Here is a 25,729-nt window from a genome sequence, read left to right as displayed (position 1 = left end):
AAACCTCCCAGTTTTTGGCTATATCACCAGACATATGCATGCCCTCGGGTGCCGGAATACTGTTTGTCGTCATGACGTGAGTTTTCTTGAGCTTTTAGTCCAAGAAGACCACTTCTGACACCATGTTTCAGTCTGCAGCTTTATTCCGTAACTCACAACTCCATCACATGTATATTCCCGCGCTTGCGGATATAGTACATCACAGTGTAAGCCTGTGTCAGCATGCAGTTTACTAAAGCGCCAACAGGCGTCACTATATAGCAGGCATTAACAGATGCCCATATCTGTAACAACTGTTAACTCGTTTTGCAAAGATAGCAGCAGAAATGTCATTGCTGCATGTGCAGGGATATTAGACTTTAAAATGCTGATGGGTCATTAATGTTGGTCTCGGCAAACAATATTAGGAATCCTTTATTCAAACTACATAATATTCAGTGTCCATCGACATGAAAATAACAAAAAAGTTCATGCTGGACTCAAACCCGAGTCCCAACAGCAAAAGTCACTCCAGCCCTGCACGTTATAAGTGCGCCACGAATCAACACGACATATCGAACCACCACACTATAATATTTTAGATTAACCTTGTTAAAAAGTTCCAGAAAAATGCAACCCGACCATTATTTATAATGTGAGCGAATGTATGTACACTTTAAGCCATATAATATACATATTATAATATAGTATTCTGACTGAGGTCTGTATCAAGCTTGATTAAGACCCACCGAGATCAGATATCCTAGTTTATCAGCCTGCGAGCCCACATTATGTTTTGATAACTGTTAGTTTTACCGTGGTATCGTGTTGATCCGTGGCGCACTTATAACGCGCAGGGCTGGAGTGACTTTTGCTGTTGGGACTCGGGTTTGAGTCCAGCATGAACTTTTTTGTTATTTTCATGTCGATGGACACTGAATTTTATGTAGTTTGAATAAAGGATTCCTAATATTGTTTGCCGAGACCAACATTAATGACCCATCAGCATTTTAAAGTCTAATATCCCTGCACATGCAGCAATGACATTTCTGCTGCTATCTTTGCAAAACGAGTTAACAGTCACATGTTATCTGGATGAGTGCTGCAGAATGCCGTTTTTATAAGGGATGTATATGTGTGTGTCTTTCATATTAAACATGATCGCTGGTAGATAGCCACAGAAGTCGTAACACAGTTTAACCTGGGCGGATCCCATTTTCCCATGGGTGGATCCCAGTTGACCCTGAGCGAATCACAGTTTACCTGAGAGGATCACAGTTTAACACAGCTGAAGACTTCTCCACGCTGCTTTCAAACTCTGAGTAAACAACGTACGCTTCACTGGGAGGCTGTCTGAAGGTGTACACATGTCTCAGATGGACTTGGTATCACATCAAGAACGATATTCAGTAATTAGTCTGGCAACAATAGCTGGTTTAAATGATTTATTGGAGCTCGCAATGTTTTGAACAGACATCCCCATGTCAACTCGTTTTTATTTTTGTAGTCCTCGCTGTTCGCGTCCGGATATCGCCATTGTAACCACAACCTCGCACACTGGTACTGAATGTGCATCAAAGTGTTCCTATCCAGACAAATATACCAAAAGATTTATGTAAACGACAGAAGAAGCGATCGAAATGTGTATTTCAGTCGAAGGCCACGCCTCCACATCTGTCAACCAGTTGATCGGGGAACCAGTTAATCCGGAACACCGGTGAGCGTGGAAGTGTGGTCTGCCACAAGCGGGCGACAGGAACGGGGCTGTCAGCCTCAGCTTGTAGATGGTATTTTAAACTCGATGCGCTCTGAAACTACGGGGCGGCCGAGGAAAAAAAATACACATGCGTTAATCGTGTTAAAAATAATTAGTGGCGTAAAACATTTTTTGTTATCGGTATCGGTCTTGAGAAGCAGGAAGGTATCGGTATCGGTTTCAAAAAACCAATTTCGTGCATCCCTACTAATTATAGTATGATGTGTCTTTGAAAAGTTTGTGAAAATACTCCCCCGCCATGAATCACAAAAACTATATTAAAACACAATCTATGCATCATAATGAATCCTTATATCCTTAAACCCAGTGACACACTAGATAGAAGACCAAAATGAGTAAAAGTATAAAATATTATCACCACAGTTTAGAGAAAAAACTAGCTGCCAACCAAGGATAGAAATAACCGCCTCCCATTCCCCACCCCTGCTAAAGAGTTTTAAACACCTTTTTATTACTAAGATCATCGTCCTATAATAGGTGCATTATATAACACCAATAAAACTGTAACTCTGACCATATTTTTGGTTTCATATTGGCCTTTATTAAAGCCTAACCTAATCATCTGCTTTAGTGTTGCAGAAGTAAAAGTTCCCACCAGACTGCAGTTTGTAAAACATGTTATGAGTATTATTTTTCCACATTGCTGCTCGGAGAAGATAGCTCAATGTGGCGATTCACTAATTAACATTCATTCATTAACTCATAAACCTGCCTTAAAAGAACTGCTTGTCAAATTCTGTCATATTTTAATCTACTTTGTTTGTTTGATTCAAAAGTATGTTTAAATTGTACTTTTATGCAGTACTTGGGGAAATGTACTTAATTCCTTCCACCACTTGGCTTGAGATGTTGAGTGAGCTTTGCAGCTTTCCTGTGTTATCTAGAGGAAGTTTCTCACTTCACTGCAGCTCCAAACTTCTTCCACCTTTGTGACATTTCTGCAACAGAAGTTTATTTATTCCGTTTCACCCATCTCTCTTGGCTGTCTGCCTTGTTCCTTCTCTACTGTAAATGCTAAAATGATGGTGACAGCTGCTTCCACTTGTGCTAGAGTGTCACCTGTTATTATGAGACATATGCTGAGTATTTCCATTGCTTTTTTAGCATTTATAACTGACAATATATTTTATATTTTCCAGCATTTTGTAGTTAAGGCTGAACATTCATTACGTGTTTTCTTTAAAAAAACAGATTCCTTGTTTTTCCATGTCTCTACAGGCAGCTTCACTGAAGAAGTCCAGACCCTGATCATATTCTGATCATAAGGTAAGATAAAACCACCCAAAAAACAATGCTACTAAAATGCAAGAATTTATAAAACAGATTGTGTTGTCTTGAGGATTGTAGCAGGACATTTACTGCGGTCAAGGTCTTGTTTGTTTGATATGATATATTTACCTTTAATAATGTAGTGTAAGGTAGAGGAGGCCTTAAAGGATCCTGCAGAACCACAAATAATTGTACTGATGATCTCATATATTATTAGTGGGCATCTTTCATGTCTACTTCAATTTCTTGTTAAGTAAAGAACACGTAGCATCTCTTGATCTCAGATACTTCTCTAGTTAGATCGGGTTTGCTCATATCTGTTACAAGAATATTCATTAATATAATACCGTTCATACAAGATTAAAAAAAGCATGTTGTTTCCCTATCATCCATAACCTCAAATATAGAGCTGTTTTACACACATTATTGACCTGAATGCACCCAAACAACATAGAAGTACAAAATCACTCGAGTAATTTATTCCTAACATTTAAATGTAAATGAGAGTGAGACTGTTTAAAGATGCAAGAGGTCATTTTCAAAGTACTTCTTCATTTAGTTTAGTCTGATTAAAATATATTTTTAGTATGTATATTGTTCATTTGGTGCTGCATCTGCCCTGATTTTGTGAATTTAAATAATGGAGGGAATAATTTGGGGATCTAAAAATGCCACAGGCCAATTAAGGAACCCTGTTATAGATATATAAAAGTTTCACATGTCACACTGTTCCCAGCTTCCTGTCGCTGGTCAGGGTTCTGGCCGTTCATCATCCTGCAGCAGCTACAGTATGTGGGACAGCAGGAATCTGTCCCACTTACTGTAGCTGTTGACCCAAAACATGGAGACTGGCATCCATTACAGCCGCATATGAAAGGCACATCTGGCACAGCTGGAGCCGCTCTGAGGGGCAGCCTGACGGCCGGGACACACAGCACAGTGGGGGGATGATTATGCAGTGTTTTTCTTTAAATGTCACTTTAAGGTACTTTTAAACAGTGCTGGACAGTATTTAAGTACATTTATTTGTTCAGATACTTGTAATTGGAGTATTTTGTTTCTGTGTCACTTCAGACTTTACTCCACTCTATAAGTTCCCATGGAAATATTGTACTTTTTATTTCAAATAACCTTTAGTTTTTGGTCACCTTGTAAATTAAGATTTAACACAACACTTTGGAAGAACTTCAAAACATGATGCCTTGATGTAGAGTCAGCCAACACACATTATATTTAAGTTCCTGAATCAATAAGTGGCTTGAAGATTAATAAGAGTCATTTTGCTCATTGTTTAAGTGTTTTTTTTCTAAAACAATTCACAGTTCTGGCTTCACAAAAGTGAAGATCTTCTGCTGCTCCTTACTTTAAGAGTGTAGCATTTGTACTTTTACTTAAGAAGGAGGATCTGAATGCTTTTTTCTCCTTTGCTTTTGACAAATATGTGTGCCTGTAAATTACTACAATAAAAATGTTGTTGTGGTTCATATTCGGCACTTTATTGTGCTCCTCTTCAAGCTATTTTCCCGCATCTAGGTCTTCCTCGACTGCCTCACTGTTTACCCTCGTGCCATAGCCTCGAGGTATACAGTAAGTTAAAGAAACACACTTGCTCCAGGTTTGTTGACACCAGGGGTCTCATTTATTAAAGTTTCTGATGCTCAAAGTTGTGCTTCGTAAAGTTGTCAGAATCAGCCTCTCAGTGATTTTCTCTCTGACATATCAAAAGCAAAACTTTGGATATAATCCCTTTTATTATTACCCAAGGTTTCAATGTTATAGACATCATATATATGGTATACACTGTGTAGTATATACACTATACTATAACATCTTTACAAATCCTGCCCTGTGTGTCATGGATATTTGACTCGATGCCAGGGGCGCTGCCAGAGGGAGGAAAAGGGCACGTAGTTCCTCTGAAGTACAGAGAGGTGATGCTGACTGAGATAAACCTGGAGGGGGTCAAGAGTCGCATAATCTCAGGAGACCAAAGGTTTAAAGGAGGGTGAAAAAGTATATCCCCTGTGCGCTAGAGAACTGGTCAAAATTCATCTCCGTTTACAGTGTCTTCTTTATTTGCAGGAAGTGACACGTGTCATCAGGGATTGTTGGGTGCAGAGCAGCTGATTGGTCAGTCACCTCACGGCTCCAGAGGACAGGACGCCGGAGGACTGATAAACCGAGGCGACAGAGCTCGGCTGGTGTCACATCATGATAAGAGACAGAAGCCTTGTGAAACTACAGGTATCGCTCACACACTTCTTATCGACAGAAAGCCAAGAACTGCATTTATGGATATTTGTGTGTGTTTGTTTATGTGCCCAGGTTTGGAGATATCTGGCTTCTTTTTTTGTATGCTGCCACCCGTAGTAGGGTCTACTTCTGTGGTTTGAAATGATTTGAAGTAAAGAAAAGGAGTCTTTCCTGACACAATTGTCACATATTGATTCCACACTTGAGGGCGCATTTAACAGTGCTCACCAGTGACAGGTAGGGGGGGGGGGGGTGTTATTGAATTGTCAACGGGGGGAGCCTCGCTGCGGGGACATTCTACAGATAGATAAGATGGACTTTTATTAATCCCTCGTGGGGAAATTGTTACTCTGCATTTGACCCATCCTGTGTTAGGAGCAGTGTGCTGCCATTTTGAACGGCGCCCGGGGCTCAGGAACACCTCGGTAGCACTTGGTCTTGCCGGGACTTGAACTGGTGACCTTCCAGTTGCCAAGCCAAGTCCCCTATCGACTTCGCCACCACCGCCCACAGATGGCCAGTCCGCCCCTGAAAAATGTCTATGCACACATTATTATTAATAATAATAATAATAATACAAATAATAATAATTACAAAAAAATTAAAACTTTTAAAAATATGTTATCATCTCGTGACCCCCCCTCAGAGACCCCCACTTTGGGAACCCCTGTGCTAGCTAATGAATTTCAAATATAATAAGTTAGCTTTTCAAACAAGATTTTGCGGCATGTCTAAGACTGCTACCAGGTCGTGTCTAAAGGCCTAAGACACTAAGGAACCAACCTGATTCTGTAGTTCCCCCTCAGCTATAGGGCGCTTTAAGTGTCTTTGAAACTGTTGTTTTTCTTTACCAGCATCAAATTCCCTGTTATTCACCCTCAACACTCTCATTAGTGTCTTTTCCCTCTGATAAAACTCCCAACTCCACGTTAGCCACCAGCTGGTGAACAGAGTGGAGCATTTAGCTGATATTTCCCTTAAGAGTAAGTGTAAAGTTAACATTGATCTTAGATTTGTAAATTGACCACTTTTTACAGTCATTTAACAACTTTAAGGTGATGTATGTGGCAGTTATGTGTTTCTAAGAAGCCAAAATACAGTGTAGTGTTTTGAACTGGCTAGTACATTTGTTAATAGTAATTGTATTTTGTAGGCTAATCATTTCAGAAGAATAGGAAACTTGTTGAGTTTAGATGCAAAAGAAGAGAAAGATGAAAAATGTCGTGTGTACTGAGCAGATGCATCAGAGCTTGGTATTAAAACATCACTAGAACATCTTTATTGTATTTTTGATGGCAGCAGCAAAATCAGAGAGCAATATCTCAAAACCTGGGCAAATCAAACCAGAAATATCACCATGTCTTACTCCTGAGGGGAGAGAGGGTGCTTGTGCTATCCGACCAAACGGCCCCTTTAGGCCAGGCTGTTAAATCACATTTGGGGGCTAATTTAAAAATAGCATGGATATGGTGAGGAGGATTTAACAGTTTCTCCTCTTCCTGTAGAACTTGGCAGGCAAAATCCAACCTGTGTTGTGCTGTTATGACAATATCACAAGCTTCTTTTGTGAACTTGAACTAGAATGTGTCATTTTCATCAGGTCTGCTTATAGCTCGGAGGAACTGGGTGTTAAAATCAGCATATGTTTGTGTCTTTTAATAACGCAGTGAAACAAATGGCTGTATCTTCAGATAACTCAATTCAATGGCAGTATTCGAGATGACACATTGCTTGTTAAGAGCGTAAACCATCCTCTGTCTCTCGGTCTCAACACTTTTTCCTAGACATGTCCGCTCTACAAAGCAGAACTTCAACAGCACATATTGTAAATGCTCCGGCGTCCCACGTTGAGCTAAGAGTCCCGGCAAGTAGCGAGACAACGCGGGTCAGCGCTCGCATCTCACAAGTCTCTCCAAAGACAGATGCATCCGTTCATGCATCACGATCCACAGCGTCGGTTTCCCAGCAGCCCCTCTCACAACGCCAAAGCATGATTGGTCACAAACTTGTTGATAGATATCTGTTTTCTCTGCGGCAAAGTCCACGTACAGTTAAAAAATATAAACTTGTTTCCATCTCTTGTTGCAACACCAAAACCACATTTTTTTCTTTTTACATTTCTGAATGATAAACAACCCCAAGTGTTTGTCAGGGCGTCACACTTAAAGCTGCATGTATGAATATATGAAGAGTCCCCGTCCAAAGTGAGGGACCACTGAATGTGAAACGTGACATCTACTCATACAAAATGATTTATAGCTTTCTCAAATAAAATTACAATACAAGTTAAAGGCTAATATGTAATGTAGGTCCTTGTTTGACAAACACAGACTTTGGGAAATGTTCTTTATCTTATTTGTGTTCAATTTAAATGTATCTGTATATATCTTTATTTGGAGATTAACTCTTCATCCTGAAACTCAAACCACAACAGTCAAAGACTTTCTTTGTGATTTGTCGTGATTATATCTATACATACTTTGTGCTTCCATTCAACAATCTGGGTAACAAAAGGATTAGAAGAAAAAAGTGACATTCAAATAAAGAGCAGAGTGCTGCATGTGGACGGACACACAGCCACCTTAACATCCCGTGTAACACTTCATCACAGTTCATCTGAGACAAAAGTCTTAACATTTAATATTTTTCTTTTACATCAAGGAATGTTCAGGGACAAAGAAATTGAATAGAATTTTTTTTTATATTTTAAGAGTTTTCCAGCACTGCATCTTCAGTGTCTCTTCTCTGTACACCTCCTGAGCCCCCCCCCCCCCCCCCCCCCCTCACAGAGTCTGCATGTGTGAAGTCATGTGGTACAGTTTGCTTTTGGGCAGGCATGAAGCAGGAAATGAGGCGTGTACTTCCTGGTCCCTCCCCTTTTTTCGGGTTGTCTTCTGAGGGAGGTGGGCTGCACAACACATCTGCTGAGTCATGATTCACAAAAAGAGATTAAGTGTGATTTTAGTGAGGGGCGGGTGAGTCGACCCTCCCCCCCATCATCATCGTTTGACACATAGAAATGGCTCTTTCTCTCTCTCAAACTACCCTCTCCCCCCCAGGTCTGGAGTTTTGTCCGTGGAGGCCAGGTGAGCGAGGCCTCCTATTGGTCGGAGAGCAGCAGCGTGAGCAGCCAGCCGAGGCCCAGCAGCAGGGAGAGGCGGGCAGGCTCGGCTCCGCGGTCCAGCAGGCCGGGGGAGGGGAGGGTGGAGTCCCCCTCGTCACCCCACAATCTGTCGTTCTCGTTTACCTGGAAGAAAACACACAGGTATCATTTATTTAGGTAAAATGATAAATGAGATTTCAGTACCAGGAAACTCATCTCAGAGGACATGTTTTACGAGCAGATATGTGCGTATAACGGCTGCATTTTAACATATCCACGGTTGAACAAACAAGATGATGGAGAGGACTTTGCAATTTCACAGCGGGAGATGCATCAGTCGGCTATATCTCTAGATTGTTCTTTTAGAAAACCTCTGAGTCTCATCAGATGCTGTTGTACTTTCTCCTATTCTTTTATTGATATGCCCCTGTTTATAACTTATCAATTCAATTACAATGTTTTTGTTGTCCTTCTTAAGGAATAATTCATATACTTCTACTTTACCTTTTTGAACGTGTTGTTTGTCAGGTTTTACCATAACTTTTTTTTAAAGATTTGTTATGACATGATACGAGAGTCATTTAAAAGATGGCCTACAATGAGGAGTGCCAGGTCAGCTCCATCTAGATTTAGACAACATTTATGACATACTGTAAAACACTTTTACTTTTGTACAACAAACTTTTAAGGGGATACTCGTCAATGACATACTATGTTTTTTTACAACATACTATACTGTACTAGCTTTTTAATTTTTTTTATTATAATATGACACTTTTTTAATGACAAAACGTACTATCACTTTTTTATACTATTACTTTTTCAACACTATTATTCTGACTTTTTATAACGTACTATGACTTTTTTTTATACTGTACTTTGACAATTTTAGGATTTATTTTCCTTTGACATACTAAAGGGTTTGAAAAGCATGTGATACATTACCATGAAAATATCATTTTAAAATACCACTACTTACAAACATGTAAATATAAAGTATAGTATTATGAAAGACTGAAAATGTCAATTTAAAACACTGATAAATAAGATAATAAAGAAATAAAGTTTAAACCTGAAGTCTATCACACTGAAGTTATCTTGCCTTTCCTGCTAATTCTGCTTCTGTCGACAAGCCAGATTTGAATAAAATCAGCATTTCCTGTGTTGAATCAAATGTTGATTTATCAGAGACAGACATTTAAATGTGACAGGATGTTGGTTAAAGAGTTGTATGGGTGATGATATGCCCCCAAGGCATCAGTCCAGAGATCATTTAGCGGTTAAATGAACTCTGACTGGTGTCGACACTTCACTTGATCCGGACTTGACACACGTCAGGTGACAAAACATCCGTGTTCAACAGAGTTTTCCTCCCCGCTCCATCTCTGTAGCGTAATATTAAGTCTAATGCAATCAGAGGAAGATCAACAATAAAGCGTGGGACGAGTAGTTCAATGCACCCGAGGCGAGAATATATCATTTTAATTTTTGGCCCTTTTTCTTCAGCTTTCCCTCTGGAAATAAGTAAATGGCCTAGTTATACATTTAGCTTGTGAAGTTTATTAATATCGGTTGGCGGACTGTCAATTATGTTTTCGACAGCCTTTTTAGGAGGGAGGAGATCACATTAGGAGCCAAATGCGTGGAGCACATTTCCTTAGCCTCAAGTAAATTGTATTATTTATAAATGTCTCCTAATTATTGAAACTTGAAACTGTGTGTGTGCTTGATGCAATACAAGCTGTCCACTTTAAAATGAATGTGAAACAGAGTTTAATCGTATACTGTATAACTTCATCGTATTATTTATGTTTACAGAACTGTTGATAAAGCGGTTTTGAATTTGAGACAGTAAAGTGTTGATTCAGTATTTACCTCTTCAGTAAAGTCTAACCGACGTGATTAAACCATCAATATTACCAGCTTATACAACATGTTTGTTTACATCCCATTTCTCATCTTGTTTAAATTGTCTTTTATTCTCATTATGTTGTTTGTTTTTCTGCTTCTCGCTGAATTATTTTACTGCTGCAGAGATGTAATGACCGCGCTGGGATCAATAAAGTTACATCCAATCTTCAACGCTTCCTTCATCTGAAAACCTCTGCTGATAAACACTCAATAGGCGAGTGTATGGTAAGCAGTGGAGCCGGACCAACCTATTGACTCTATCAGAGAAGACAGGCTGTCACAGGATGCCCTGAGTCAGCACGTATAGAAACAGCTGCACCAACATGTTTCTCTCTTATTTACATTTGGACTCATACATTGCTTCTAGTGAATTTTGCTGTTGAGAAAATACTATTTAGTTTGTCTTGTCACAATATAAGTGAGTGTTTTTGTACAAGAGGACAACCATCTAATAATGTCTTGTCTTGTTTTTTGTTTAACTCTCCAAGAATCAATTTGGTCCTCAAAATCTTAATTACTTGAATCCTAATTAGGGAACAATTGACATTTAGGAAACTCATGGATCATTATTTTCTGTCGTGACTAACAAGTGTGGAGTCACTTAATTATTATTTGTAGGCCTGTCATATTGGCAGAAAAGACAACACATTGCATCCTGGGAATTTGTTCTCATAAAAAAGTAGTTAATTGACGGAGCGCACTTCTTTTTAATGGCCTCTATGATGTAATGCGGTTTGGATAGTAAATGAGGAAAAAGGAAACGCCTGCACACTCACTCCAGGCCAACATAGTTGTTTTTATAGTTTTGTATCTGATCTTTCAATGGTTTCAAGATGTGTGATCACCTGGGGTTTTCTAAAATATTGAATTTAACCAGATAAAACCAATAGATATACGTCTTACTATCCTGATCCGACCAAGGTGGCCATAGCTTGTTTGCCTTATAGTGAGCCTTATGATTAACCATAGGTGTGCTTGTCACTTTTCAAACATTAAGACCTAACGATGATCCAAATTGGACCAAAATGCATCATTAAAATGTTTGATGCTGTGAGTAATTCTGCAGGCTATCCCTTATTCACTTTGAGGTTGTTTTTGTGAAATCCTTGCGCCTACGTGATGTAATATAATTAATCTTATTTAACCTGGCTTACAGATGTGAATTACATAATGCAAGCATCCTACAGATAATTATCTTAAAATACCCTCAGTTCTCTACTCATAATATAATGTGACTGACTTTTTCTCGGCTGCAGAGTGGGAATCCCACCCGTCTGCTGCTCCCTGCCGACTAAAACAAACGCCCCAAGTCATCTGCAGCGGTGTGACCCACTTCTGAGTCCGTCTCCATCTCTGTGTTTGGGAAAGTTTGTACATCACATTTCCATCTCGTCTCACCTGAGTCGGTATCTGTGCTTTCAGGATGTTCTGCTCTGTTTCCATGGAGACGCCCTGGGCGGTGGTGGCCATGTTGGGGCTGTGGCTGTCCGTCGCGGGACTCGGCATCGCGGGCCGAGCGGCGCCCGTTCTTTCATCAGATAGGTTCCCAAAGGCCACGATGGAGTTTTCTGAAACACAAGAGAAGCAGAGACGTTGAGTGGAAAGGGGCCGAATGGGAACATCTGTGCCCATTTTCACAGCAGCTCCCACATCGTTTCCTCATTATTTTGTATTCTACACGTCTCTTTGCAATGTGATTGGTCACTATATAATTATGTACTGGAGGACTGTAATCATAAAGTGGTCATGGCGTGTGAGAACAACTCAACCTCTCAGAGTGAGTCATCAGGCTGCTGAATAAATTAATGAATTTTATTTTACATAGAATAACTGTTGCCAATGTCACCAAGTGGAACAAAAACAGACAAGAAGCTTTACCCAACATTAACATTTAACTGTGTACTTTTTCTTCTCCTAATTGTGGAGGAAACTTCGGTGTAGCAATGCAGTTGGAGTCACCGACTCATGAAGGAGACACGGGATGAGCAGGAGCTTTGATGTCAAACACTGATGGTTTATTTGGAGTTTCGGCCGGAGAGTTGACAAGACAGGTGGTGTGTCACGAGTTGACACAGCGGTTGCCAAAACAATTCTAAAGAACTCTTTCTGTAGCTCGAGGTTTTATCTAGTTCGGAGTGTAATAATCAACATTCTTCATCAGTGAGACTAAACAAATATGGACCCTGAATCTAACTAGAGCTCTCGTCCATAGAAAAGAATGCGCGCCAGGGAACCTTCGTCCCTGAACAGTAAACTACCTCATGGCGGCTTGTGCTCTGTCATAGACTGGCAACAACAATGCGCCCAAGCTGCCCCTCCTTAAAAGAGATAGCAGCAATACCCAAGGCCGTAGACCTATGCCATGGGAAAGGAGACAGTGAGAGGAGAAAATGATGAACTGTGTCAAAGGTTGAATACCTAGGCAAATTATTCCCTAACACTAATAAGGGATGCATCATATTCCAAGAAAAATACAACTGTCCCTGAAACAGGAGTGGAGCAGCCTTCTGGATAATGAAAGATCACATTAGTCGAATGTATACATCTTGGCTTTATGGGTCGACAGTGTAGGAAAATGTGTAACATGTTATTCAGGTAACACTTTATATTAAGGTACACAAATTAACCATCAACTAGTTGCTAATTAACATGCATATTCGCAGTATATTGGCTCTTTATTCATCATAATAAAACACTTATTTATGCCTTATTCTACATGACCATATTCTACAAGTAATAAGCCATTAGTTGAGAGTTTTTCCTCAATAACCCTCTAATTAGTGCTTATTTATTGCAAGTAAGGAAGTTGTTGTACATGAGTTTTGTTCTTAATATGCTCTGCTCAATATGGTCAATAAGGCAGCAGTAACACAAGAATAGTAATTCTCCCATAATAACACTTAACAAATATGAAAAGCCTAATTAGAGTCAAACTACTAGTTCATTGGTTATGAACAAGACTTCACTTTAAAATAGGGAACATATTCTTAGATAGAAATACCTAATTTTGAGTTAATTAAACACAATTAACATTTGTAGTTTCTTGTCTTGTTACATAAGAATAGATCATATTTGTTAAGTGTTATTACGGGAGAATAACTGTTCTTGTGTTACTGCTGCCTTATTAGGCCCTTATTGAGCAGAGCATATTAAGACCAAAACTCATGTACAACAACTTCCTTACTTGCAATGAATAAGCACTAATTAGAGGGTTATTGAGGAAAAACTCTCAACTAATGGCTTATTACTTGTAGAATATGGTCATGTAGAATAAAGCATTAATAAGTGTTTTATAATGACAATAAAGAGCCAATATACTGCTAATATGCATGTTAATTAGCAACTAGTTGATGGTTAATTTGTGTACCTTAATATATTTGTGTACCTTAATATAAAGTGTTACCGTTATTCATATGCCTGGGGAATAAGTTTAAATTCTAACTTAAGTACTACTGTCAACCCCTGCCATTATTACACAAGAGTGTTGTTAGAAAAGTAATTCAGTTTCAGAGGTAGAAAATGTACAATGGGAAAGTCTGTTTAGCCAAATAGAAGAGTGCTTTAGTCGGTGGCAGCTTTGGTTTTAATTACAGAAATCTCAGAGGCATGAACTGCTGCAAGTCAGATATAATGCTAATTCAATTAATGACAAGGGAGTCTCTGGTCATAATATAAAAGAAGAGCAGTGAGCGATTTGGTTGGCTTACCTAAATATCTGAAGGGTAGCATGAACACCACAGGCCGCTATGATTTATATATGGGGCGAAGCCTGCGAGCGAGTTCAGGCAGTCAACTCGAGCACCAATGATACATTAACACGTGACGCACCTCCCTCTTACAACCAACCAAACACATCCTCCTAAACATGCCGCTCTATTTAAGCTGCCAGGTCTTCCTGCCTCTGCCTCGCTCATGCTGCTGCCACTGCTGTGTTCACTTGCTATTGCTGCGTTCATGTTCCTGCTGCTGTGTTTCATGTTGCTGCTGCTCGCCTGCCCCCCCACCACCCCAGCTTCCACCTGTAGGCTCGGGGGATAGTTATCTAATCATCACTCAATGTTCTTTGTAAATCTGTGGACTGATGAGGCCCGAGCCTAGACGCCAAACTCAAACTATATGCTGCTTCTAATAAACATATTAAGAACACGTGAGTTGTCTGACTGAACTGATATTCCTGCCAGTTTTCAACACTGAGGCTGCATCCGTATGTTTATGTTTATTAAGGATCCCCATTAGCTTTTGCTCTTGACAAAAGCTACTCTTCCTGGGGTCCGACACTTAAAACAATACAACAATAATACAACAACATTCAAGACATAATTCCTGACATCATTAACAACACCAATATCATCAACAATCTCCAACATCATCAACAATCTCATCCACTTTCAATATCAATCTCAGCCAAGGATGAGTGCACTAGACACCCACCAGTACAAAGCATGAGATTACATTGGGGTTCACAGCTCTCAAGGGTACATGGTCATTAGTAGATGGCCCTTCAATCTCTTCTTGAAAGAGGCTCTGGACTCTATTTCAGCAAGGTAGTTTGGCAATGAGTTCCATTCCTTTATAGCTCTATAAGTCACAGAAGATTTGGAGTCCTGGGTTTAGGTGCCCGTAGATGGCCCGTATTCAGCTTCACATTTAATAAAGTACAAAGGGAATTATTTCCTAGTACACTTTGCTAATTCATTGAACAGTATGGGTCACATTATGGATTTTAACATACATTTTATTTCAGAGCAAGCCACTCTAGCTTTAACACTTGAGAGGAAGACACTTGAGACGAGCTGACACTGGCACTGCTCCTCTATGATTGACAGCATGATAAAACCCATGTATGCAGCAGTAGGAATAAAGTTAGACGCTCTATGGCTGTCACTCCTGGTTATGGGTGTTAAAAGTATCGTCCAGCCTAGGAAATCATTATCGACAAACACAAACTCCACTAGCTGCAGCTGAGTCAAAACATCTCGTTATCAAGGAAAAGCGATGTGGAATATATTTAGATTTTCCATTCAGCAAACACCAGTGAACGATTATGTTGAACAAAAGCTCCAAAATAAAAGTGGTGTCGTCTTCGGCTGCTGCTACCTTCAACTTTCCAGGCAATCACAACCCGTCTTTCTGCTGTCAGATCAAAACATTTCCTAGAGCGGATTTAATTCAAACTCTACTGTCACGTTACAGTTTGAAACTATCCGAGCGTGTGACGGATGCTGGTGTCAGGGAGGTGGTTAGGCTCAAAGTAAATGTGCACGCAGTACAGCAGGGGGGATCCACCATGTATATGTCTCACCAATTATTAATTCACTGCACAAGGAGAGAAATATGTGGCATTGATAAAAGGAAACGTTTTCAAAGGTGTCTTTTCAAGAAGATGTCTTCTTTTTACTTCTTAAAGTACCGTTAAGCTCATGTATAGGGGTTTAGTTTAAAAATAGTACATTTCATTAATTCAAGCAGTGTACTTTCGTCTTTCTAATACACCTTGTTTCAGTCAGATTAAACATATGATCTGCTCTGATTGGTCAACCGCTTAGCATGATAGGGCTACTAAGGTTTATATGGGGATCTTCATTCACACTGAAAACAGTCATTACATCCAATATTAATTGCATTCGCTTGAAAAGGAAATGGTTTTGTTTTCCAATTCTTCATTAGCTGGTTTTCCTCCAGCAGCAGGTTTCTATTTTCAGTAAGCATGCTCTGATAAACCTAACAAACACTACCTGCACAGCAACAAGTGACAAGTTAACGACAAGCTTCTTCACATGGTGGAAATATTTGGAAGCTAAAGAGCCAGATACAAAACAATAATGTTGCATTTTTAGACTCTTCGCTGAGTCGCCAAAAATGTTTGTTTATTGAAAGTATATCTAAAGTCAACATGACTCACAACAACAAGGGTGCAATCTCCTGCTGCCATGACTTGCTAGGATGTTAGCATCTGTATTTACACAAACTAGTGTTGAAACATGCACTCAGTAGAACAAATTGCACTGTTGAAACAGTTGTATTGGCAATCATGACTGGAGGAATGTTTTCCCTCTGTCCCAGGTGTAAAAAGGGAGCAGATGTTCAAGTTTGGAACTCATTCTAATAAATAAACAGATGCTCTCGAAGCTTCAGGTGTGAATCCTGACCTGACTGAAACTACTCCTCTGCTGTCAGCACTGAAAACACGTGTATCAAAAACATGATTCTGAGTGTGAGATGCAAGCGACAAGGCCTCGATTCTCTGGATGGTAAAACACTTATTTCCTTTCAACCCCAATTTCCAAAAAGAAGAAAAGTCACACTGGACTTTGCCTTGGTTTTCTTTAATAGTGGATTCAAATGACAGTCATCCTTTCAGAGTCTCCTCTTCCAGCTGTCTGTTATGGTGTGATATAATGATCATGGTGAATACCTAAATGGGCCACTTACAGTAAGTAGGCTGTGACTGCAGGGAATATTATAGTGTGTACATTCTGTACTATGTAATGTATAATGTACAGTCTTCTGAAGTGTCACACATCCCATAGGACATCAGTTCTTGGATTTGCGACAACCAGACTGAATTATGACCACATGATGAATTAATATTCTATAAAGCACTCATTCTCATGCGGCTAATGGGTTACTCTGCCGCAATTACGCTTGCATGAAAGTCACTTCAATTAAAATATGCTCAAATGAAGACATGAATGAGGGATTCATCAATTAATATCCACAGCTTATACTGTCAAATGGATGTGGGTGCTTAGAAAGGAAAATCACACCATTATTCTATCTTTTCCCAGCGAAGTCAAAACCTCAATGTCAGAAGCGACTCACTGGTTATTAGTGATGGGATTTCAAAGCCTTCGCTGGAGTATCGGGGTGTGACACACAAACATTGATTTCTCACAGGATCATAACAAATTGATCCATCCATCCATTGCCTTTGCAAACAACATTTCTGCAGCAATGCAGGGCCTTGCCTGGCCTCCCTCCACTGGAGCAGCACTGAGCATCAGCTAGGCAGAGATGGAGGAGATAGGGGGGGGCGACCCGCTCGCTTGTTGCCAGCTCAGCAGCTAATTAGGGAATTTGCAAGTTACAGCAACGAGTCAATAGTGAGGAAAACAGATTGAGCCCACCTTGCAGACAGGGGCTGTGGACCGGCGTGCTAATGATGCTGTGGGCCATTAGTGCTGCAGGACAGGTGGGACAGTGTGCAGTTAGCTCTGTGGAGGGCAGGCTGACGGATGAGAGGCGCAGGGTTCATCTCCAGCTGCTCCACCACGCCTCACAGCCGCGTCACGCAGAGATGAAGCGCCAATTGATACCTTCAGTGGTAAGCTGTTGTGACAGTTCCTTTGTAAATGTGTGGACATGGATGTTTAAGCCCCACCATCTTGCATCTCTTTGACTTTCTCCCTAAGGGCTTTTTTTCCTGTCCTCATAGTTACCCTGAATCTCAACTGTAAAGGACATCCTGTGCACACCCCCTTCCTGCTCCATCGTCCTGCCGTATCCCTGGTTACCCTCACTTTCTCATGTTATAAATGCAATTCAACTTCCATAAAAAAACGGAATAATTGCAGAAATAAATGAGCTTCACCTCCATGTGTCCTCTCATTTTTTCCCTGATACACTCAGCTTTCAGAGAAGTCCGGAGCTGTTTTTGTGCATAGTGATGTGGTTATTATCCCTGCGATGAGGAGGTAAGGCAGGGCGACAGCTGTTTTAAACCTGAGCTCACTCTACTCTTTCAGCACTTTTCCTCCTCCCCTTTCAGCATACGGCTGCATTCCTCTCCTGCCACTATTCTCTCTGTCCACCTCATTAGTTGAGAGGCAGGAAACCAAATTACGTTAAATTACAAAGTAATCAAATGCCATCTGAAGTCCTGTCTCAGCAAGCACACCCCGGCACCACGGCACGGGGGGGGCTCTGCATGCAAAATAAAGAATTCAGGCGCAGTTTGAGGTAAGCACCAAAAGGCACCAGGAGGATTTATTTAATTGACGATGGTGCCGTTCGCTTGTGTAACAGAATCATCCCAGTGCCAGCGAAGGTCTGCAGAATATTTTAGCAGAATGAAAAACTCTTTACTCTGTATATTGTGATTACACGAGGAACATGAGGGAAATAAAACATTAGGTATGTCTCCTAGGACGGATTAATTTTCCAAATGATTGACTCCAATCCAAACCCTCCTTGCCAAATCATTATGCACACTTTCTCCCAAAATAGGACTGTGGCTTTGCCGGGAAAATGAGACCAGATTCCAAATGAGACTAGATTCCAAATGAGACGCGAGCGTGACGTGCACCGCTGGTCTTTACACCGCTGGTCTTTGCACCGCCTTTGCCATTAGAAACTTGTTCATCCTTATTATCACGTCTGCGCTGAGACAGGAGGTGAGCGGTGTTTCTTTGCTCAGACTGAAATGAGGCCAGTCAGTCTGAGGTTTGTTTTGCTGGGCCTCTAAGGAGCTTACAGTACACAGCACAGTGGAGCTGAAAGTCTGCAGAGTCCCGGCTGCAGGATGCACACGAGGAGTTTCATCGGAAAACAAGACATCCATCATCCGAGGTGAAAAAACCCTGGGAGCTTTAACTCACTACAGGATAATGTACGTTGTGAGTGGTATCCGCAGTTTGTTACCTTAAGAACAGAAGCATTGTCACTTTCTGATTGAGCAATGCTTGTCCAGAGGCACTTTTTTAAATGGCTTTGTCCTGCAATGAACTTTTTGAAACAAAGATTCTAAAATTGCCACATATTTTTGTCTGTTGCTTTAAGGTCTTTGATTTGGTCGGTTTACTTTAATTTATATTTTACAAGGGGGGCAATGTTGTGTTTAACGGTAACACTTCATATTATCGCCCACGATTAATTGTGTCATTTTGTGGTATGAATGAGGAACCAATAAAGTACTTAAAACAAGACCATGGGAAACAAGGGAGTACGACTAGGCGAAAGTAAAAATAAATGAAATGCTTGCAGTAAATGCTGGTTACTTATAGGGTACAGTAATGAAACACCAAACTGTGGCTACATCGTGAAATGATGTGCTGTTATATAATACGCTATACTGCTTTCCTTCCCAGTTCAGATCTGTAAAGGTACCTAAAATCCCCTATTCTGTGCAACTAAGTCAGGGGTGTCAAACTCAATTTCATCACATCAGCATTATGGTTGCACTCAAAGGGCCGGTTGTAATTTATATAAATACACATATGTAAATAATATATATTACATAATGTATTATATTACATTGTTGTCCCTGCATTGGATTATCATCAGATCTGGTAACATCTTCCTAAATAACTACGTCTGAAAGCAGAAGTCTAGGGCAAATAATTGAAAGTAAATATTCAACAATTACACCAATTGTATTGTATATTATATTCTTTGAGCTCTTGCGGGCCACATAAAATTAGGTCGCGGGCCGGATTTGGCCCCCGGGCCTTAAGTTTGACACCCCTGAACAAAGTGATCTAATGTTTAAGTAAACCTAATCTGAGGTTGCCTCCAGGGAAATACGCTCTTGGGCTATCAATTCATTTGGATTATTTTCTGTTTTATAGAAAAGTTTGTTTTGCACCCCAGAATTCTTTTTGGGTGAGAAATTGTTGCTCTGTTTGGGATTGTGCAGCTGCGAGTTTAAATCACACTCATTAAAACCCATTAGAGGAAGTCAAGTGGCGATCCCTTTGTGGGGCTCAATTAATAAAAGGGATTTACTGTACGGAGAGTTTTGTCACTGGAGAAGAAGATAATGCTTTTAATGAGTATTATTGAGTTTGTATTCTCTATGTTGTTCATGAATCTTCTCATGTACAGATTCTGTTGAACTGCTGCTACTCCTCCAGATGATTTGATGCTGTGTTTCTCCATTTTTGATAATGAGGCCTCGCTGCTTCTCACGTGATCATTACGCTGAGAACTGGATTAACCCCAAGATGGTGAATTTCACCTGCTTCTCTACATCCATTCAAAAATACTTTAGCTTTACCTTGGAAGCTTATCTTCTTCTTGAGTTTGCAATCACATCAAATACACTGTTATTTTTCAATTTTATTATTTCCTTATGCTTCGGTTTATTTTGCACCTGTATTTCCTGAAAAGAGTAGACCAGGAGAAGGAAAGATGCAGTCTCCTGCGTCACAGCTCCTGCTTGTAAATAATTAAACTTGTGTTGAATAACGATACATATTAACACTAAAATTAAAACACAAGCACATTTGATTCTGTTTAAGATTACAGCCTGCAAATGACAATTATTGAATTGCTGAATTAATGATTTATTGAGCCGTAAGTAAAGAAGAGAAAGGGTTGGGGAATAACTTTTGTTTGCTAGAGATTTAAATGATTGCGATTACATATCATTAGTGTGTGTGCGCATGCATATATGTGTCTAATCTCGCATACAATGAATGTATGTTTTAGTTCATATTTATGACCGTTTGCTCAAAATGTTCTGTGTTTGTTGTGATCCCTGATTTAAAAGTATATATTTTATTTGACTATTCATACCGTCATTGACTGCTCGATTACTCCTACCAGCCACAAGTTATCAACATCTTCAGTTTGGAATATAGGGATTACGAATTGTTCCAGATTTACACATCAGGAAAATACTTCTTATCTAGGCTACCAGCGTGTCAGACGCAGGCTACAGATACATTTCATTCAATGCACCAGCTCGGTAATACAAAGTTGTATTGGGGTCCATTGTACAGTTTTTTTTGTGGCCATATCATTTTAGTATGTGTATACTTTCCGTCAGAAACTTTATTGGACAACAAAGAGCATAAAGAAACAATGTGGCAAGCTGTTCATTCTCAAAGGAAAAATATAATTTGTGGGTAGAAATCTCCAGAGGTGTCTTAAGTTTCACACTTGAAAAACAAGCTGGTCTCTAAAATAAACCCATCGCTCAATGCAGCCGTGTCCAGTAGTACTTTGTTGTTTTTGTAATAATTGAACCAAGACTTGTATACACTTGACAAACATCGCCAATCTGTTGTGTCACCGCATGACAGCGGCTGGCGTTTGCTTTGTGTTGTCATCGGTCTGTCACTGCTGTTATTATTCATGCCGACGGCTTTTGTATGAACCTGTCTTCTTCTGTTGTTAGAAAAATAATAACCCAGAATAAACTCCAGTGTGTGCGGTGACTCCAGCAGCTACAGCTTGTGTTACTTTGTCACAGCCATCATTCTTCTTTCACTGCTGCTATCACTCATTCAGAGGGATCATCTGCTATCATCAGCTCTGTGTGTTGTTGTTTGTGTTGTTGGATTTTTCCAAAAAAGCTTCCAGAAAAGGAAAAAAATTACAGAGGATTGGTGGATAATCCTTATGACAATGATGTCTTTATGTTATCATTTGTTCAGCCACTCATAAACAGGGACCTAATATCATAAATAGCCATGTTTCTTTATGCAGTGATAAATGTCTCATCATAATCTAAACAAGCAGATATTATACCCATTACTGTGTGCCAGCTATTAATAACAGCGCTTTGTCACTACTGCCATCACTCAGGGGGGTGTTGTCTGCAAGTCTTATTTATGTGACCAAATACATTAATACAGACTGAAGTAAACACATGGAGATGTGTCACACTGCAGCACTCCCCGAGGATATTTAAAGAGTGAAAGTGGAGGTCTAGAGATGAATTGTTGGTAAGTGTCAGCAGCACTTTTCTATTAGTTTTCTGGTTTTTAACGATAGATGGATTTTTTTTTTAGGCTAAGAGTCCAAATATTGTCTCTATAATTGTTAAGTTATAGAAGGAATAGGAAAAAGTAAATATCACTCTTGTGTCGGTGTGTTAAATATAGAGCTGGAGTCGGTAAGCAAAGTCAGTTTAGATTAGCAGTTTCATGATAATGCTTTTTGTCTGATCAAGTTTTTCTAGCATCACAGCAGCTCTATTTGCACCAACGAAGAAAAGTGAAACACATACATTTAACATGTCACCAAAGACAAAAGATTTGAGACCCTTTGACATAAATTGATCTGAGATTAAGCACCACATTTATTTTTAGGATGAACTAACATCTCATTAAATCTACTTTAGGATATGGTTGGGCTTATATATGTTGTTGCTAGCAGGCCTTATTATATTCCTATGAAAGCTTATTTACCAAAGAACTGACCTGCAATCTTCAGCCTTTGAGCAGAGTTTCATTTGATGAGGCAGTTTTGAATTTAAAAGCGGTGGACAAACATCTGTAGGCTGCAAATGTGGTATAACTGTAGAGCACTCAGAGCATAGAAGTAAAACACTAAAGAATAATTGTTCTGCTCGCCTCGAAAACACCTAAGGCGGCGGAGGAACTAAACATTTATTCTTCTGCAGAATGTGGTCTTTCCCAGATAGTAGATAGTCTATCATTACACCCAAATATTTGGATTCAAATCCATGCTTGTTTTTTTCAATTTGGATAGGAATCTTCTACTCCTACACTCTAAAAACGAATTCAGGCGACCTTTCACCTCCACTTAATTAAATGCATGGTTGCAAGATAAAAATGTGAGTTAATTGATTTAGATAAACATTTTAAGTTGCAAACATTCATTTATAAGTTGTGTTGACGTAATAATGTTGGTAATTACATCAACTTAATATTGTGTGTCATTTGAACTCTGATTTCTGCGTTAATTGACTTCAAACTAAATTCAAGTTGTAGTAAGTAATGCAATTGGCTTGATAACTTAATTGTTCTACACCTTGAGTTAAGGATTTCAAGTCCACTCCCACTTAACATGCCTGGACAAGTTCCGACAGTTAAGACAAATAGAAATATACAAAGGACATTTTAAGGTGAGTGTCATCTTTTGTCATTCAAATACAGTAGATAGCCTTAGTTGCATTGTATAGGCAAATTGCTGTTTGACCAAAATTAGAAGCCTTTGAACTGTGAATAGTTCTGTGAGAGGATACAAAGTAGTAGAGGCTACTGTGAGAGTAAAAATACTATTGTGATATCGCTTTTTATTCAAAATGAATCTCGTGAAGCAGATCAAGGACATGCTTCTTGAGGTAGGATCGTTATTTAGAGTTGTCATTGAAATGCAAGTTGTTGGCAGTCACGCATTCAGAATATATTCATTTAGGTAATTTCTCTTTTTTTCCTTTTTAAAAAATAGCACAATACAATTGAAGAACGCAGAGAACTATAGCCATCCGCTGCCTTGTCGTGTACCTTGGAGAAAAGGAAGAGGACCTTTTCAAGGAGTTTAGCGACGTGATTACAAATCTTGAAATAACATAAAATCCACGGGCACAGTGTCACAGGACAAAAGCACTGCTCTCTGTCAGTTACATTTTGAAGCATATTACACTTTTGGCCACACCCCAATCAATAATATCTTAGCAACGTTCAGCATGGATAGGTGTTGACAGCAATGGCATGGGAAAAGGATTGTGTAACATTTGAAAAGTGGCTTCTGCTCTTCTCTTAACCAGTTCACATATTGTATGGAACCTGCAAAAAAGATGAGAAGATACACTAAAACTTGCACGGTTGTGATTGACAAAATCTGTTCACATGCATTTAAACACTAGGCAAAGTACTCAAAAGCACATCTGTGTGTCTTCAGGACCACATTGCCATGGTGACACACACATGCAGACTCAATAGGTGAAAACAATACCAGCGTTGCTTTAGCAGCTGGTAATAATGGCTCTGAATTAGCTAAGAGTGACAGTTTAAAAAGTATGCATTACCTAATTCATTATCTCTTATGCGCTAACCTATTATTTAATGTGCTTCAAAAGGACATGAATATCGCCTTCATCAGTGAGCGCTCCACCCCAGGATCTGACCATACGATGGCATCCATCGTGGTCCAGGGAAACAAATGAATGAGCAAGCATTCTGCATTACAATTTTTCTCGATTGCTAACACACATTTTTTTTTTAATTGCTCAGTTTCTCAGAACACTAAACGCAATTCACAAAACCACACACCCAAAGTGCAAAACACCTCATTTCTCCTGCTAAATGAAGAACTGCCCTCAAAACTACATAAACACTTACCAAATGCAAACTTTAGCACCAATTATAACACACTTCATTCATAATACTGGATTGTTTGACCACCAACTACTCACTGCTGAGCGTACTCTAAAGCACTTTCATCTGTTATGGGCTGTGCTCTGTACAGAGAGGGTTCTGCAGAGAAAGATTGCTTGAGTTTACAGAAATACAGTAAATGAAGAAATACAAATGAGTTGTTGAAAAAAAGTCACATTTTATTCAAAAATCACACTGCAGCAACATGCATCTCAGCACATAGTATGCTTTGGACCTCTCTAAGTGTGATGCATTGTTCACCAAAACCCAGTTATAACTGCTGCTTCCTGTGCCTCATTGAAAATACTTATCCTTCCACCTCTTTGTTTCTCAGTCCTTCAGATAAACAATAAAGACATAGTGGTCAGTCAGTGTCTGTGTTGCATAAAAGTAAGTTTACCACAGTACATTGTGCAGGATTGTTGTACAGTTATAGTATGCAACATGCCAACAATTCAATTACAGTAATGAAGTAAATACGTTTCACACAACAGATATAAGCTCTGATATATCATGAATTATGCAGAGCTACAAACTGGTAACTAACCTGTTTTCAAGTCTAAGTGTCCGGATTACAGAGGCGACAGTACATCGGCTTGGATTAGGCTGAACCCTCTGTCCAGCCTCTCATCGTCAAACCATGGTTGATAACATTTCATTTAATTAGAGAGTACTCTTCTTCCTCCTCCTCCTCCTCCTGCCTCCTGCTCTTGCTCTTGCTCTTGCTCTTGCTCTTGCTCTTGCTCTTGCTCTTGCTCTTGCTCTTGCTCTTGCTCTTGCTCTTGCTCTTGCTCTTGCTCTTGCTCTTGCTCTTGCTCTTGCTCTTGCTCTTGCTCTTGCTCTTGCTCTTGCTCTTGCTCTTGCTCTTGCTCTTGCTCTTGCTCTTGCTCTTGCTCTTGCTCTTGCTCTTGCTCTTGCTCTTGCTCTTGCTCTTGCTCTTGCTCTTGCTCTTGCTCTTGCTCTTGCTCTTGCTCTTGCTCTTGCTCTTGCTCTTGCTCTCGCTTCCATGTTGGCTTCCATTGTTGCTGTAAGAAAGTACTCACCTGTGTTCTTTTCATAGTGCTGCTAACATCCTGATTGATGCGCCAACAATGATGCTATCAGGTGTTTGGTCAGGTGGAATGTGTTTCTTGATCATTGGTCCATGTGTGAGGCATTTTGAATATCAGTGTTCTAAACCTGCTCACACGTGACTTTATGTCAGATTCCTGTGTCTTACGTGGAGAGACGTGTGCAGTGGTTTGCAAAAAGTGCCATGTTGATTTGCAAATTGTGTGAAAAGCTGAAAACGTGTTTAGAGTTTTGGAGATTTGAGCCGATGTTTTGCTCTTTGAGTGTCAGTTAAAATAATTGTGCTTTATGTATGAT

At 39.8% G+C, this 25,729-nt stretch overlaps 1 protein-coding gene across 1 annotated transcript in view; it reads right to left on the bottom strand.

Moving 5' to 3' along the window:
* Window positions 1–8,049: 8,049 nt before the first annotated feature.
* gfra4a (GDNF family receptor alpha 4a) overlaps window positions 8,050–25,729 on the bottom strand; it is a 162,928-nt gene continuing 145,248 nt past the window's right edge. Inside the window, exons 7-8 of the mRNA XM_034235502.1 lie at window positions 11,691–11,860; window positions 8,050–8,525 (exon numbers count right to left, since the gene is read on the bottom strand). Of these exons, the coding sequence (XP_034091393.1) occupies window positions 8,379–8,525; window positions 11,691–11,860 (317 nt within the window). The 3' untranslated portion in view covers window positions 8,050–8,378. The remainder of the gene's footprint in view (window positions 8,526–11,690; window positions 11,861–25,729) is intronic.

The sequence above is a fragment of the Gymnodraco acuticeps genome, unplaced genomic scaffold (genome assembly GCF_902827175.1).
Source record: "Gymnodraco acuticeps unplaced genomic scaffold, fGymAcu1.1, whole genome shotgun sequence".
Taxonomy (NCBI): domain Eukaryota; kingdom Metazoa; phylum Chordata; class Actinopteri; order Perciformes; family Bathydraconidae; genus Gymnodraco; species Gymnodraco acuticeps.
This window is presented reverse-complemented; position numbering and strand designations above follow the sequence as displayed.